Source organism: Crinia signifera, chromosome 8 (assembly GCF_055691185.1).
Source record: "Crinia signifera chromosome 8, ASM5569118v1, whole genome shotgun sequence".
Lineage (NCBI taxonomy): Eukaryota > Metazoa > Chordata > Amphibia > Anura > Myobatrachidae > Crinia > Crinia signifera.
In genome coordinates this window covers 69734793-69752537 of record NC_139224.1, presented here as the reverse complement: position 1 = coordinate 69752537, position 17745 = coordinate 69734793, and the positions used below count along the sequence as shown (strand labels likewise).

Below are 17745 nucleotides of genomic sequence, written 5' to 3'. Positions count from 1 at the left end.
GAGGCATCTGGGTGCCTGTACAATTAAAAACCGGGTCCAATCGCGTCATATTGCATACGATGCGATCGATTTTTGCTTGTACAATGCCCCACGATGAAAATATTGGGCGCCCAGATAATACATAAGTACCGGGGTTACTACTCCAACCTTTTTGTTGTACCAAAACCGGACGGTTCGGTATGGCCAATTTTAAACTTAAAGGGGGAAAGTAAATTTCCCCCAAAGTCTCTCAATCCATTCTTAAAAAGGTAACAACTTTCAGGATGGACTCCCTGCGGACAGTCATTACGGGGTTGGAGCAGGGAGAGTTACTAGCATCCCTTGATGAAGGACGCTTACCTGCACATACCAATATGGGTCCCACATCAGACATTCCTGCGGTTTGCCATTTTGGAGGACCATTATCAATTTCAGGCCCTTCCCTTTGGCCTGTCCACTGCACCGAGTATTCACGAAGATGATGGTGAAGATGATGGTTTTACTCAGAAAGAGGGGGATAAACATAATACCCTATCTGGAGGACCTCCTTATAAAGGCCAGGTTGGAGGAAGCTTTGAATCTGGCAATTCAGGTAACTACACAGGTCCTCATTGCACACGGGTGGCTACTGAAACTTCCCAAGTCCTCACTGATCCCATCGCAGCGGCTGCTGTTTCTGGGCATGGTACTGGATACCAGGGAGCAGAAAGTCTTTCTTCCAGGGGACAAGGTTCAAGTGCTCCAGATCCTGGTGAGCGATCTATTGGCTGCGGTAAAAGTCTCTGTCCATCAATGCATCCAGGTCCTGGTCAAGAAGTTTGCCTCTTTCAAGGCGATCTCATATGGGAGGTTCCACTCCCGTGTGTTCCAGTTAGACCTCCTAAGCAAATGGTCAGGGTCCCACCTGCAGATGCACAGGAAGAGTTTCCTGTCCATGAGAACCAGGGAGTCACTAAAATGGTGGCTCCATCCTCCAAACCTGCTGGCAGGCAGGAGGTTTGGGATCCAGAATTAGATTCTGCTAACGACGGACGCCAGTCTCCTAGGATGGGGCGTCGTGATGCTGGGAAGGACTTCCAAGGCAGGTGGTCACTTTGGGAATCAAAACTTCACATAAACAACCTGGAGTTGAGAGCGGTGTATTACGCTCTTCTGCAAGCTGCACCTTGGCTGGAAGATCAGGCGGTAAAAGCCGAGTCAGACAATGCGATGACAGTGGCATTTATCAACCGCCAGGGAGGTACGAGGAGCAAGTCCTGCATGAGGAAGGTCACCAAGATCCTCAGTTGGGCAGAGGCTCATCTGACTGCGGACTGTCGGACATTTTCATTCCTGGGGTAGACAATTGGGAGGCGGACTTCCTGAGTCGTCACAACCTTCACCCGGGGGAATGAGCCTCAAAGAGCAAGTCTTTGCACAGATTGTGTATCGGTGGGGGATCCCTCAGATAGATCTGACGGCGTCCAGACTCAACAACAAGTTGGCTCGGTACTGCTCCAGGACCAGAGATTCTCAAGCAGAGGCAGTGGACGCACTGACAACACCTTGGTGCTACGACCTGGTGTACGTATTCTCGCCAATTCCATTACTGGCGAAGGTTCTAAAAAGATAAGAATGGATGGAGTGGAAGCAATTCTGATAGCTCCCGACTGACCTCGCAGAGCATGGTACGCGGACCTTCAAGCCATGCTAGCGGATGACCCGTGGCACCTTCCTCAAGAAAGAGACCTGCTCACTCAGTGTCCCTGCATCTGCCAGGCCTTAGAGCAACTAAGTTTAACTGCCTGGAGGTTGAGTGGCAGATTCTAGCTCACAAAGGTTTGCATGAGTCAGTCATCTCTAGGATGATTCAGGCCAGGAGCCTGAAGCGTGGCGAGCCCCGCGAGGGGACGCAGTTTTCTTAAAAAGTATTCTGTGTCCCCTTGCGGGGCTCGCTACGCTCGCCACGCTTCGGGCACGGTGGCTCACTACGCTCGTCACAGGTTTATATCTAACTCCATGCCCACTTGGATAGTGGGGAAAGGAAAAGGACCCCTTTTTCCCATTGAATTCTATGTTAAAATGGACTCAGACCATTTTAACATTGAATCCTATGGAAAAATCGGGACCATCGCATCGCATACGATTTGGTCGCATGCGATGCTACCGATCCGACCCGATTTCTAAATCGGATGCCCAGATACTACATAAGTACCGGTATGGGCTCTTGCAAGACAGAGCGCAAAGCTCTAAAACATGACGTGCTGAAGCCAAAGCTAACAGAAATGCTGTCTTCCATGTCAGGAATTTTAACTCCACCGAGTTCAGCGGTTCAACCATGATTACTCTAATTCCCATGGAGGCGTAGGCGGCACAAAGGGGGGCTGAATACACAACACCCCTTGCAGGAACATCTGGACCTCCGGCAAGGAAGCCAATTTCTTCTGGAAGAAAATGGAGAGGGCCGAAACCTGTACCTTTAAGGAACCAAAATGCAGGCCCAACTACAAGCCAGACTGCATATAGGAAGCGGTCCAATTTAAATTCTGCTGGTGGAAATTTCAACTGCTCACACCAGCACACATATCTCCTCCAAATGTGGTGGTAATGTGTAGAAGTAGAGATGACTGATGCATGCAGTCCCTTGTGAGCTAAAATTTGCCACTCAACCTCCAGGCCATTAAATGTAGTTGCTCGAAGGCCTGGCAGATGCAGGGACCTTGAGTGAGCAAGGGAGCAAGTCTCTTTCTTTAGGAAGGCGCCATGGGTCGTGCGCTAGCATGGCCTGAAGGTCCCCATACCACGCTCTGTGAGGCCAATCGGGAGCTATCAGAATTGCTTCCACTCCATTGTTTATCTTTTTTAGGAACTTCGTCAGTAATGGAATCGGCAGGAATCCATACACCAGGTTGTAGCACCAGGGTGTTGTCAGTGCATCCTTGAGGAGCCCTGGTCCTTGAGCAATACTGGGCCAACTTCTTTTGGAGTCTGGATGCCATCAGATCTATTTCTGGGCTTCCCCACCGATCCACAATGCGTGAAAAGACTCATTCTTTCAGGCTCCATTCCCCGGGCGAAGGTCGTTCTTTCTTTTAGGCTCCATTCCCCGGGAGAAGGTCGTGACTACTCAGGAAGTCCGCCTCCCAGTTATCCACCCCAGTAATGAAAATGGCCGACCGCGCAATCAGATTAGCTTCTACCCACCTGAGGATCTTGGTGACCTCTCTCATGCTGGATTTTCTCCTCGTGCCTTCCTGGCGATTTATAAAAGCCACTGTTGTTGCACTGTCCGACTGGACTTTTACCGCCGATCTTTCAGCAGAGGTGCAGCTTGCAGGAGAACATAAAATACGCCTCTCAACTCCAGGTTGTTTATGTGGAGCTTGGACTCTTGCCTTGGGTCCACTTGCCTTGGAAGGTCACTACCAGCATCGCGGCGCCACAGCCTTGGAGGCTGGCATCCATAGTAAGTAGAATCCAATTCTGGATACCGCATCTCCTGCCTGCAAGCAGATTTGGAGCATGGAGCCACCATTGCAGTGATTCCCTGGATCTCGTGGACAGGAAAATCTTCTGGTGCATATGCAAGTGAGACCCGGACCTAATTGCAATGCCTCGAAAGAGGCAACAATCTTTCCCAGAACTCGGATGCACTGGTGGGCCGAGACTCGCTCACAAGTACCTGGAGCGCTTGAACCTTGTCCCCTGGCAGAAAGACTTTCTGCTCACTGGTATCTAGGACCATGCACAGAAACAGCAGCCACTGCGATGGGATCAGAAATGACTTGCGAGGGTTCAGTAGCCACCCGTGTGCAATGAGGACCTGTGTAGACACCTGTATGGTGTAAGGATTCCTCTGACCTGGCTTTTATAAGCAGGTCATCCAGATAGGGTATGATGTTTATCCCCCTCTTTCTGAGTTAGGCTATCATGTCCACCATCACCTTTGTGAATATGAGGGCTGCAGTGGACAGACCAAAGGGGAGGGCCTGAAATTGATAATGCTCTTCCAGAATGGCAAACCGCAGGAATGCCTGATTTGGGGCCCATATTGGGATGTGTAGGTAGGTGTCCTTCACACCGAGGGATGCTAGGAATTTCCTTACTCTATTCCTGCTATGACCACCTGAAGGGATTCCATTTGGGATGTAGTCACTGTTAGGAATGGGTTGAGGGACTTGATTTAGAATTGGATGTACCAAACTGTCCGGCTTCGGTACTACAAATAAGTTGGAGTAATAACCCCTGCCCCTCTCCTGAGGGGGGACATGGATAATTACCTGGGACAGAAGTAACTTCTGTATCGCCTGTAACATGGTGGTCTGATCCTCTATCAAGGCTGGTAGGCCTGATTTGTAGAACTTGTGTGGGGGTTGATTTGCAAACACCAGCTTGTAGCCTTGAGAAATGAGAGTCCGTACCCAAGTATTGGTAAAGGACACCTCCCACAGCTGAGCGTAATGTAGTAGACAAGCTCCCAACTTTAGTAATACTCCTGGTGGGTTTGGGCAGTCATGCAGCGGGCTTGGATGCAGTAGCTCTGGAGAACCCCTAGCCTTCTGGCAATATCTAGTGGCCCGAAAGGACTGCTGCAAGGGACCTGAAAAGGGACGATGCTGCATGTTAGGAGTAGATGGGAGGACCGTTGATTTACCAGCAGTAGCCTTGGAAATCAAATCATCTAACTCGCTCCTAAACAATCTGTCCCCCGTATAAGGGAGATTCTCCACACTAAGCAGAAGGTCCTGTATCCGGAGACCGCCTTGGCAGAATTGCATGCAATAACCACTTCAGTGGTATTCACGTAAAGAAGCAAATAAGCAGAATGGCAGAAGAAGCAAATTAAATGTATGCTGAGGCAATTTTTACTTTTATGAAAGATGAAGAAGTAGGTGATTTTAGGCTTTCATATTAAAAAGTATTAGAATTTGTTTAGTAGTATTAGTATGTTTATTTATAAAGTGACACAAGGTGTCCGCAGCGCCGTACATAGCAAACAAAAACAAATTACAAGGTAACGTACAGGGTGTGTTTATAAAATACAGCATAAATAGGGGTATCGCTTGTAGAACTAAAATCAGCATCAGTTCTGAAGTAGGTGTCGAAATTGTCGAGGCGACTGAAGATGAAGTAGAGGAAGGGAAGAACAGGGCAGGAGCCCTGGTGAGGTAAAGAGGTAGGGTGAGTACGTGAGGAAGGAGGGCCCTACTCATAAAAGTTAACAGACTAAAAGGAGGTGGGTGGACGAACAAAAAACAATAGGATAAGTAGGAACGGATGGGAACGGATGGAGGGGTAGGGTAGGCAGGATAGGAGGAGCAAAAGATGTTAGGAGGAGGAGGAGGGATAGGCTAGTCGGAAGAAGTGGGTTTTCAGGGAGCACTTGAAGGAGGTAAGGGAATCAGAAAGCCTGAAGGGTGGCGGGAGGTTGTTTCAGTGCAGGGGGGCAGCGCAAGAGAAGTCTTGGACACGGGAGTGGGATGAGGGGATTAGGTGAGAGGTCAGTCGGCGGCGGAGCGAAGAGGACGGGAGGGAGTGTGGATAGAGATCAGTGAAGAGAGGTAAGGAGTGGTGGAGGAGGAGATTTTTTTGTATTCGTATTGATGGGACATTCGTATTTGTATTTACAAATACAAATTATTACACCATCGATAGAATACGACAGAAATCACCATTCAAAAGAATGGTGGTTCCTGATTTACTAAGCAATTGGCGTGAAACGGCCGCGGATGGCCTGCCAAATAAGGCAGGAAAATACACTATATATTTTCCAGTTGTATTTGGCTTTAACCTGCACGGGATCAGTGAGATCCGTGCAGGCTTCAGTGTTAAAAAAAAATAGAAAAATAAATAAAAACGGCGTGGGGTCCCCCCCACAGCCATAACCAGCACCAGGCTGAAAGAGCCGGGGCTGGTATTGAAAAATCAAGGAACCCGGCAAATAGGGGTTCCCCGATTTTTTAAAACCAGCCCCAGGCTACAGGTCCGGGGCTGGTTCCCAAAATACAGGGGACAAAATGAATAGGGGTCCCTCGTATTTTAAGAACCAGCGCCAGGCCAAACCAGCCAGCAGGGTAATGTAACAGCCGGGGGACACTTATTATATAAGGTCCCGCGGCCAAAACATCACCCTACTCACCAGTCACCCTGGTCAGGGGCCCTGGGGGAGTGGGGACCCCCCTCCAGGACTTACCTGACCAGGCTGAAGCCTGGTGCTGTTCCCGGTGACCCTGTGCGGTGGTCACCGGGCTGATCTTTGTGTAAAAGAAAGAATAAACTATTGTTTAATACTGTGGAACTAGGAGTCCCAGCAAGCCTCCCCCGCAAGCTGGGACTTGGAGAACCACAAGTCGCAGCATGCGGGGCATTAAAGGGCCCGCTGGCACTTGTAGTTCTACAGTATGAAAAAATAGGATTTTAATACTTACCGGTAAATCCTTTTCTCGGAGTTCTTATGGGATACAGGGAAGTCGTTCATAACGATGGGGAAAAGAGGGTTTCCGTAGGAGACAGGCACTTTTAAAACTTTATACAGGTGTACTGACTCCTCCCCTCTGCTCCCCTCCCTCTAGTCAGTTAATAGAAACTGTGCCGAAGGAGAAGAACAATATGAGAGGAATATGTGTAATATTTAACGTGGTGAGATTCATCCAGCACACCCATACAGATGGGTCTGGTCCCATCTTGGCAGGGGATGGTGCTGGCGTCGCCAGCCGCCATCCCTCGCCAGCGCCATGGCGATGGTGAGAAGGGGACGCGCGCGTCCCCTTCCGACGGCGCTTCCATCCGTTCCCCCGGGCCCCCGCCGGCTTGCCGGCGGTAACCCGGGGTCCCCGCCGCCTGCCCGCATCCCCGCATCCCCCCCTAACCCTGTCCGTCTCCCTGAGGCGGAGACGGACAGGGTTTCCGTCGCGCTGGCGACGGAGACTGAGACGCGTGAGACGCACGCGCGTCTCAGTGTATTCGCTGGCGGGTCGCCAGCGCGGACGTTCTGGCGACCCGCCAGCCAGGAAGGGACCTGACCCATCTGTACATAACTTTTCAACATACAGAGACCACTGTAGCGACCACAGAACATGTGGAAATCTGAGGGCCTTAATAACATGTCAACTATTGACAACATTTGTAAAACACCATGTGTTCCAACTGGAACAACTTGATAAGAAATATCACCTAAGTGATAACATACACTCGTGAACAGCTGAGGTACACGATGTAAACAATAAATGTTACCTTGGTAACCTCCACCCTTATGACCGCAAGGAACACAGGGTAGCAGGAGGACCCACGTCTCACCAGAGTGAGTAAGGCAGAACTCCGCACAGAGGCGGGCGCCCTGTATCCCATAAGAACTCCGAGAAAAGGATTTACCGGTAGGTATTAAAATCCTATTTTCTCTTACATTCTTATGGGATACAGGGAAGTCGTTCATAACGATGGGGATATACGAAAGACATCAGAACGGGCGGGATTGTGCGGAGATTGCTGCAGCACCGCTTGCCCCAACTGAGTATCTTCAGTGGCCAAAGCATCAAATTTGTAAAACTTGACAAAAGTGTGTTGGCCTGACCATGTAGCGGCTCTACACAATTGTAAAGACGACACTCCTCGGGCAGCCGCCCGGGAAGTCCCCACTGAACGAGTTGAGTGGGCTTTCACCCCAGCAGGCATAGGAAGCTTCGCCACCACATAAGCCTGTTTAATGGTTGCACATATCCAGTGTGCAATAGACTGCTTAGAAGCAGGACGCCCGATCTTTTGGGCATCATAAAGGACAAACAGTCCATCAGTCTTACGAATCCTTGCTGTTCTCCTGATGTATACACTGAGAATCCTTACCACATCCAAAGATGTCGGCACCTCAGAATGAGGGCCACTAGCAGGAACCACAATTGGCTGGTTCAAGTGGAACGCTGACACTACCTTGGGAAGAAAACGCAGATTAGTGCGTAATTCTGCCCTGTCTTCATAGAAGATCAAATATGGGCTCTTGCAGGTTAACGCCCCCAGCTCAGAGACCCGCCTAGCCGAAGCTAAGGCTAGTAAGACCGTCTTCCATGTGAGATATTTTAACTCAATTTCCTCCAGCGGTTCAAACCAGGAGGATTGTAGGAACGTCAGAACTACATCCAAGTCCCATGGTGGAGTAGGGGCCACAAAAGGAGGCTGTATATGCAAGACGCCTTGCAGAAACGTCTGCACTTCAGGTATATTAGCCAGCTTCTTTTGGAAAAAGACAGATAGTGCAGACACCTGCACTTTCAAGGAGCCTAAACGTAGTCCCAAATCCAAACCAGATTTAAGAAATCTGAGGAATCTTTCAAGTTTAAACTCTGCCGGAGTAAATTTCCCTTGTTCACACCATCCCACATATCTCTTCCAGATATGGTGGTAATGTGCAGCCGTTACCGGCTTCCTTGCACTTGTCATGGTCTTGATGACCGATGTGTGAAATCCTTTCTCTGTTAGGATCTGCCACTCAACCTCCAGGCTGTCAAACGAAGCTGCTCTAAGGCCTGGAAGACGCACGGACCTTGCATGAGCAGGTCTCTTTGCAGAGGTAGGCGCCACGAGTCCCTTTGAAGACTAAGCAGATCTGGGTACCACGTTCTTCGTGGCCAGTCCGGAGCCACTAGAATGACCTTGGCTCCGTCTCTCCTTATCTTCCTTAACACCCGAGCCACTAGGGGAATCGGTGGGAAGACATAAATCAGGCTGTTGAACGCCCACGGTATGGAGAGGGCGTCCACTCCTTCTGCCTGAGGGTCTCTCGCCCTGGAGAAGTACCTGGACACTTTCCAATTGTGTCTTGATGCCATCATGTCTACTAGTGGGGTCCCCCACCGAGCCACCAGAGCACTGAATACCTGGTGGTGTAGACTCCATTCCCCGGGGTGAAGCTCGTGGCGACTGAGGAAGTCAGCTTCCCAGTTGTCCACCCCGGGTATGAATATGGCAGATAGAGCCAGACAGTGACTCTCTGCCCAGGACAGGATTTTTGTTGCTTCCCGCATGCAGGACCTGCTTTTGGTCCCGCCCTGCCTGTTCAGAAACGCCACAGTATTGGCATTGTCTGATTGGATGCGGACCGCATGCCCGCTGAGGAGAGGGGCCGCCTCCAGAAGTGCATAATACACAGCAAATAACTCCAAGTTGTTGATATGGAGACGTGTTTCCCATAGGGTCCATTTGCCCTGAAAGGACTGACCCATGGTCACTGAACCCCATCCCAGGAGGCTCGCATCTGTGGTGAATAAGACCCAATTTTGGATGTCAATCCTTCGCCCTGCCAGCAATTTGGGCGTGTGGAGCCACCACTGTAGTGACAGTCTCGTCCGAGACGACAACACAATCTTCCGATGCATCTGGAGATGTGAACCGGATCACTTGCTCAGGAGATCGAGCTGGAAAATCCTGCTGTGAAACCTCCCGAATTGGAGAGCCTCGAAGGAGGCCACCATTTTCCATAAAAGGACAATGCACTTGTGCACTGACACCTGGGGTTTTTTCAACAAGTCTGTGAACAGCTGTTGAATGGCCACAATCTTTTCTTGTGGCAGGAACACTCTCATGAGAGCAGTGTCCAACACCATCCCCAGGAACTGGAGTCTCTGCGAAGGGATCAGAGAGGACTTTGCTAGGTTCAGGAGCCAACCGTGACCCGACAGGGTCTGTCTGGTAATCTGTAAGGCTGCCTGCAGCTCCTCCTCCGACCGCGCCTTTACAAGCAGGTCGTCCAAGTATGGTATAACACAAATCCCTTGCTTCCTGAGAACCACCATCATCTCCGCCATCACCTTGGTGAATATGCGCGGGGCTGAGGACAGGCCGAACGGCAGTGTGCGGAACTGATAGTGATCGTTCAACAGCGCAAACCTCAGATATTTTTGATGAGGTGGCCAAATTGGGATGTGAAGGTAGGCGTCCTTTACATCCAAGGATGCCAAGAACTCCCCTTCCTCCAGTGCCACTATCACGGCCCGCAAGGACTCCATCTTGAACTTGGTTACAGTCAAGAACGGGTTCAGGGATTTTAGGTTCAGTATTGGGCGAACCGGCCTGTCCGGTTTTGGAACCACAAATAAATTTGAATAACCCTGCCCCCTTTCCAGGGGAGGGACCGGGGTTATTACTCTGGCCTGTACCAGTTTTTGGATTTATTGCTGCAAAACCATTTGGTCCACTGGGCAGCTCTCATCAATGCTCGCCCGAATAATGAGAACTCATGGAACCTATAAAATGTGGTTAATGTGTGAACAGATGACCAAGTGGCTGCCCTGCAAACTTGTTCACCCGTAGCTCCATGGCGCACCTCCCAAGAGGCAGCAACTGACATGGTGGTATGAGCCTTTATCTTATCAGGTACTGGTCTGCCAACCTTAGAGTATGCAAAAGCAATCACCGACCTCAACCACCTAGCAATGGTCTGTTTAGAAGCACATAGCGCGAACAACATCCAAATTTTTTAGTTTATCTCTTTTCCTAGATTCTTCCGGAGGACTGAACACCAGAAGGACAATCTCCTGGTTTAAGTGGAATGAAGAAACCACTTTTGGTAAAAACTTATAGACACTGTCCGTAACACAGCCCGATCATCATGAAAAAATCAAAAATGGAGGCTTACACGAAAATGCTCCCAATTCAGAAACTCGCCTAGCTGAGGCGATAGCCAGTAAAAAGGTCAATTTCCACGTGAGAAATTTCAGGTCAGCCGACCTCATTGGTTCAAAAAGGAGGTTTTTGAAGAACCGCCAGCACCAGAGACAAATCCCACGGTGCCACAGGTTTTTTATAAGGAGGTTTTAATCTCATAACCCCTTGCAGAAAAGTTTGTACCTCCGGATGTAAAGCCACTTTCTTCTGGAAGAGTATGGACAATGCCAAGATCTGAACCTTCAACGACTGTAGATTAAGTCCCGAACAAAATCCATCGTGTAGAAATTCCAGTAGCCTGGAAATCTTAAATCTGGAAGGGTTAGCCCTCTGTCTCTCACACCACCTAATGTTTGTTTTCCACATTCAATAGTAATTTCCCGAAGACACCGGTTTTCTCGCCTTAATCATAGTATTGATAACGGCATCCGAAAACCCCTTCTTTAAAATGGAGGTTTCAAGAGCCAGGCCGTCAAATTCAGCCGACCTTGGTCTAGATAAAAGAAAATACCTTGTATTAACAGGTCTGGAAGTAGACGTAGACGCCACAATGCTGTCGACAACCTTAGAATGTTGGAGTACCAGGATCTCCATGGCCAATCCGGGGTTATCATGATGACCTGAGTCCCCTGGGATCTCTCTCATCAACACCCGGGCAATCATTTGGAATGGAGGAAACACGTAAGCCAACTTGATGTTCCAGGGCAACGTCATCACATCCACCGCCCACGACAGTGGATCCCTGGTCCTGGAACAGAACCTGGGTACCTGGCAATTGAACCTTGACGCCATCAGATCCACTTCAGGCAGGCCCAAAGGTCCACAATCTCCTGGAACACCTGAGGATTCAGTGCCCATTCCCCTTCTAGCAACTCCTCCTTGCTTAGGAAGTTCGCTTCCACATTTTTGACTCCCGGAAAAAACACCGCCGACTGAGCTGGGACATTGTTTTCTGCCCAACGAAGAATCAGAGACACTTCCAGCATCGCCATCTTGCTGCGCGTGCCCCCTTGATGGTTCAAATATGCTACTGCCGTGGCATTGTCTGACTGAATAGGGATGGGAGAACCTTTCAGCCTCTCCTCGCACTGGCACAGAGTCTTCCATACTGCCCTTAATGCCAATACATTTATTGGAAGCACTGACTCCTCCCTGGACCAAAGGCCTTGTAATCTCAAATCCAGAGTCACTGCGCCCCAGCCCGAGACTAGCATCTGTGATGACCACCAGCCACTCCCTGTGTAGAGATCGGCCCCACTGGAGAGAGTCCAGATCCATCCACCACCGCAGAGCAAACCGCGTCTCTGGTGTCAAGACCACCTTCTCAGTCTTCATTGTCTTGGTGTTTCCTGACCAACTTGCCAATATGTTCCACTGAAACATTTGAGAATGAAATCTGGCATAAGGCAGGGTTCGAATGTAGCCACCATCTTTCCTAACAACTTTAGGCAATACCAAACAGAAGAGTCCTGCGGCCCCAGTATTTGCCAAACTAGTTGACAAATATAATTTGCCTTCAATTCCGGTAGAAACACCCAATGTAAGTGGGTATTCAATATAACCCCAAAAAATTTAAGTCTCTGAGAGGGACACAGCTGAGACTTCTGCAGGTTCAGGATCCAGCCGTGAGCTTGCAAAAAATGAATAGCCTCTGAGAGGTCCTTTTGCAATCTTTCTGCAGACTCCGCCTTGAACAGTAGATCGTCCAAATACGGAATCACCACTATTGCTCTTTGTCGGAGTACTGCTGTCATTACTGCCATAACTTTTGTAAACATCCTTGGGGTGGTGGACAGCCCAAAGGGTAGTGCCTGAAATTGTAGGTTCAGATCCCCTATCGTAAATCGCAGTAGAGACTGATGATCTGCACAGCTATGAACGTGTAAATACGTGTCCTGAGACGCTAGGAATTCTCCTGGTTCTAGGCTCAACAGAACCGACCTCAGAGATTCCATCCTGAAATTAACCACCCATAAATGAAGATTTAACGACTTCAAATTCAGAATTGGTCTGAACGAATTGTCTGGTTTGGGTACTAAGAACAGAATGGAGTAAAACCCCTTCTTTCTTTCCTCTCGCAGAACCGGGATCACCACGCACTTTTGTAGGAGACTGCCCCGCCAACAAAAGGGCTGTTCTGAGGCGTGCCTCTCTGGGCAAAGGTGTAGGCAGGAACCTTCTTGGAGGAACTCCCTTTAGGTTTTTCCTGTAACCTTGGGATAATACATTGAGAACCCAAGGGTCCTGGCCTAATAAGGCCCAAGTGTCACGGTACTGCAAGAGGCGACCTCCCACCCTGAGTGCAGATTTGGGAGTCTCCTGGCAGTCATCCTGAAGGCTTCTCTTCACCCTTGGAAGCCTTGGGATTTTGGAGCTTTCCCTTTTCCCATCTGAAAATTGTCCCTTAAAGAAAGCACCTCCTCTGAGTGCCGAAAGGATGAGCGAAAAGCAGAAAATCTCGAATGCTGTTTTGCTGCCGCTGTGGGAGGCAAAGTACTCTTCCCACCCGTAGCCTGTTTAATAATGGCTTCTAACTCTAAACCAAACAATAAATCACCTTTAAAAGCCAAAGCCTCCAAAAACTTTTTGGACTCATTGTCTGCATCCCATGCCGAGCCACAATGCTCTCCGCGCATTCACAGAGACCGCTGACACCATGGACGCCATAGTAATAGCCTCCTCACCAGCTTCTAAATTGTATTCTGCCGCCGCTGTAAACTTTTCAGCTAGAGCAAAAGCCTCTGAATCAGGTTGCAACAGACCACACATGAAGTTTGCCCACACAATCATAGCTTTGGACACCCATGCAGAAGCAATCAATGGCCTAAGGGTATAACCCACACCTTCAAAAATTGCTTTAAGACAACCCTCTAATTTTTTGTCCACAGGTTCCTTGAACGCTGCATCGCCCTGTACCGGCAGCACGGTAGCTTTTGATAACCTGGCTACTGGAGCGTCTACCAAGGTAACTTTTTCCCATAATATTACATGCTCCTCCAGCATGGGATATAGGTTTAAGAACCTTTTTGGCATTTGGAGTCTGTTATCGGGCGTTTTCCAAGCCCCTCCAAGCAAATCCTGTAAACCCTCATCCGAGGGAAAAGTAACTGCCTCTCTCATTTGTCTTTTGAAAACTCCCTGTGCCGGAGTTTTATTTTCCTCAGACAAATTCAAAGCCTGTTTAACAGCCAATATTAAATTGTCAACACCAGGGACAGAACTTTCCATATCATTCCTCTGGTCCCATGATACTTCCTCCTCGCATTCTCCTCTGAATTAATATTTAAGACAGGAGAAGAAGCTACGGGAAGTCTAGGGCCATCTCCGGCTCCTTTGAAAACTGCTCCATAAAAGGAATTTAGTCTACATATGCCTTGAGCAGTATCCTGCATCACCTGCAGAAAGGCTCTGTTTGGGTTAAAGGAAAAGAGCCAGATGATTGCTGAGAGGATGAAAATGGCCTAGGATAATTAACCAGCTCATCCCTCTGTTTATTCAAAACCTGTACTAAAGCAGTTACAGACCTGCCCAGGGCCACAGCCCACACAGGTTCAGGGGTTAAAGAAAGCCCACAATTTGGGCAATTTGCAATTTGACAATGTGATAATCGCTCCCACTCCTGTGGGCACCTAAAACAAATTGAGGCATGATGGGATACGGAAAGGAGGAGCCTGCCTCTCTGGAAAGGTTTAGCATAGGTGCCTGGTTCCGATGGACCCTCCTACATCCCAATGTGAGCTGTGTCACCAGGATAATTGAAAGAGAAAATAACTATGTACTATCTGTATTGTGTGTTTAATAGCTGTAACAAACCTATGGGACAGGGTACAGAAACACTGAGGGGACCATGACATCCTTAACCTTAGATCTCTAGATTAAAGAGCTGGTAAATCACAGTACATGTAACACAGGGGATTGGTACTAAATCCCGGCGGTCAGAATCCTGGCTTTCAAAATCCCGACGGGGGGGGGGGCATGGATCTCCCTCCTTGGGTGCTCGCTGTGCTCGCCACGCAGCGGGCCTGTTGCCTCGCTGTGCTCGGCACACTAATTTATTCTCCCTCTATGGGTGGCGTGGACACCCATAGAGGGAGAAAGTGTCTGGATTTCGGCGGAGGGATTTTGAACGCCAGGATTCCGACCGCATCCCTAACACAGTACTATATATCTATACAGGCAAAGTGTACCAGGGTACACAATAGCGCTGAAACCTGATTGCTGTCACTGCTGCAGATTCCCACTGCTCCCACACCGCTGAGGAGTGTCTAAAGCTGTTATACTGGCGTTTCCAGCACCCAGGGAAGAAGCAGGAAGCAGATTTGGCGCCTTGCAGAGCCCGCTCTGGGTAAGTTCCGCCCACCATAATGGCGCTAGTGCTTAGGGTTTTATACTGAGACAGTGCTGTAATAGCCCTTTATAATATGGTAAACTGCAATGGCAGACAGAGAGGCAGTACCAGTCTGAGCAGGGGGTTGCGCGGACCCTGTGCAGGGGCACCGCCGCCATCTTGCCGCACCAAATACCGGGGACCCCACTGAGGGGACCCCGGGGTTTTACTCACCACCAACGTCTAGGGGTGTGCGGCATGTCCGAGGTGTGCTCGCTGCAGCGCATTGCCCGTGGTAACATCACCCACTCAGAAAGGTGGTCCTGCTGCAGGGACAGCTCAGTATAATGAGTGGCCTGCAGCTGTACCTTCCCCCTAGTCTCCCAAGACGCAGGACTGCTGTTAAGTCCAAAATAATAAAGAAAATAAAACTGAAGAAAAACTCTCTGGAGCTCTTTCTGTAGTGTGCACATTTTCTTAAACTGGCTGGTGGGAGGGGAAGCAGAAGGGAGGAGCCAGTACAACCAGTGTAAAGTTTTGTATGTTCCTGTCTCCTGCGGATACCCTCTTTTCCTCATCGTCATGAACAATTCCCTGTATCCCATATGGATGTTAGAGAAAATATATTTATACTGGAAAATGGCATGTATAAGCCCTGCAAGCGGTGAAACTGCCCTGTGCTACAGTGGCAGCACCTATTTCCAGTCTGTGACAGGGCTGTGCGGTCCCTGTGCAGGGACGTCGCGATCGCCACCGCCATCTTGCCACATCACATACCGGGGTGTTCACTGAGGGAACCCCGGGTCATACTCACCACTGATGTCTTTGGGCTGAACCAGGGGTGTGCGGCATGCTGGGGGTGAACTACGCTGACATCTAAGCGACCGCGGTGGCAAAGACCCTCTCAGGACAGTGGTCCAGCAGCAGGGTCAATTCAATACCTAAAGAGGTCGGCAATTGAACCTTTCCCCTGGTTTCCCACGATGTAGGGATGCTGTGTAAACAGCAGACCCAAAATAACAAAGAAAGGAAACTGAAGAAAAACTCTGGAGCTTCACAGTGAGCACCCTTTCCTGAGAGCACATTTTCTTAAACTGGCTTGTGGGGAGGAAGTAGAGGGGAGGAGCCAGTACACCCAGTCAAAGAGCTTCTATGTGCCGGTCTCCTGCGGAAACCTCTCCCATATGTTCTGATGAATCCCCAGAATACCATATGGAAGATAGAGAAATTATGCTGAGCCATACTGACACGCCGCTGAGGTCTCTGTTTAGCAGAGACCTCAGTGGCCTTTCAGTGCGGCGGGTGGCACCCGGAAGAGCTGACAGTCACTGTAAACTGCAGCTGTCAGCTCTTCCAGGTACCCCCTGCCATGCTAACACACCACTGATCCCTGCTGAGAGCGGCTGTCAACTGTTCCAGCTGTCTCCTGCCGCACTGACATGTTGCTGAGGTCTGTGTTAAACATAGACCTCAGCGGCATGTCAGCGGACCAGGCAGGCTGCGTTTAGCAACTCAGAAAAGGGGCAGGTAGCAGCGTCCTGCAAAATTAGCTTATCGGGAACACTAGAAATATCAAATTGAATTAGCCTCAAAATACAGCTGATATAACACAGTCTTAAACATGCTTAACAAAACAAACCAAATAAGCATTTAGGGGGGCTATCCTATGAAACTATCCCCCTGAAACTATGCATTCTGAACATAATGGGGTGTATTCAATGCCGCGGCGAGCGGCCAGCAAGGGGGTTAAACAGCGAGGATTGCAGAAAACCAGCGATCCTCGCTGTTTAACCCCCGCGCCAGCCGCTCGCTCTATTCAACGTTCAACACAGCGAGACCCGCGGCTAGTGCAGGAAACTCGCTGTATTTAGCCGCGAGTCTCGCTAGTTCAGGAGCCGCATACGCCAATTCCCCCTCGCTCAAAAAATGGAGCGAGGGGGAATTGGCGTATGAGGGGGCTGCGTTGAATACTGTCAGGGTGAGTGGTGACAGCGAGCAGGAAGCTCTGCTCGCTGTCACCACTCGCCCACAGCATTGAATACCTGCCAAAGAATGGACTTGTAAATAGCTTAAAAGGAAAGTAATGCTGTGTACAAACGGTGCGAATTTGACAATTTTTTCTGTGCAATTTGGACTGTATAGTCAAAATTGTAAGCACAGTTAGCCAAAAATCGCACTTTGTGAGGGGGCTTGCGATGCCGATGCATGGCCTCAGTATTGAAAGTAAAATTTGCCTGTGCAGCATAGTTCATTTCTACCATCTCAAAATAAGGGCCATGCTGCTCAATTCAGCATGGCCGCCGCACCTCCCTGGCAGCACCCTGCTGTGTCATGGCAGCTACCGATATCAAAATAGAGATACACTAAGATAGAATAAATACTTTTACTCACATCTTCACATGAAAGGTCTTCGGTTCCTTCAGCAATGCTTTGGTAATTATCTCCTGGTGACTCTCATCTGAGCCCACCAACTTTTTTTAAACATGAGAAGAAAACATTACAAAATAAAAACAACATTTTACAACACGTAAATACTGTGGAGTACTTTGAAAAAAATAGTTAAAAAAATTGTAAAATTCAAATTACAGACATCCTTTATTGGAATACCACAAAAAATATGAAAAGCTAATTTTTTTTAAAATCAGAAATCAATTTATTAAAGATTGGAACTACCTAGACTTTTGCAGACTGTTGTCTCACACTAAATTCCTGTGCTTAAAACTTTGGTCAGTGAGGCATAGTTAATGAAGACATACTGGGCTGGTGCGTGCATAGTCAAACAGTGAAATCTACCTCCTTTAACATCT

The 17745-nt window shown here is 49.1% G+C and overlaps 1 protein-coding gene across 8 annotated transcripts in view; it reads right to left on the bottom strand.

Moving 5' to 3' along the window:
* The window catches only part of CENPM (centromere protein M), a 106502-nt gene that overhangs the window by 55605 nt on the left and 33152 nt on the right, over window positions 1–17745 (bottom strand). For all 8 annotated transcript variants that reach the window (XR_014454378.1, XR_014454379.1, XM_083156660.1 and 5 more), the window contains exon 2: window positions 17330–17409. Coding sequence is in view for 6 of the 8 variants with exons in the window: in XM_083156660.1 (XP_083012786.1) it covers window positions 17330–17409 (80 nt within the window). In the remaining 2 variants the exon portion in view is untranslated. The remainder of the gene's footprint in view (window positions 1–17329; window positions 17410–17745) is intronic.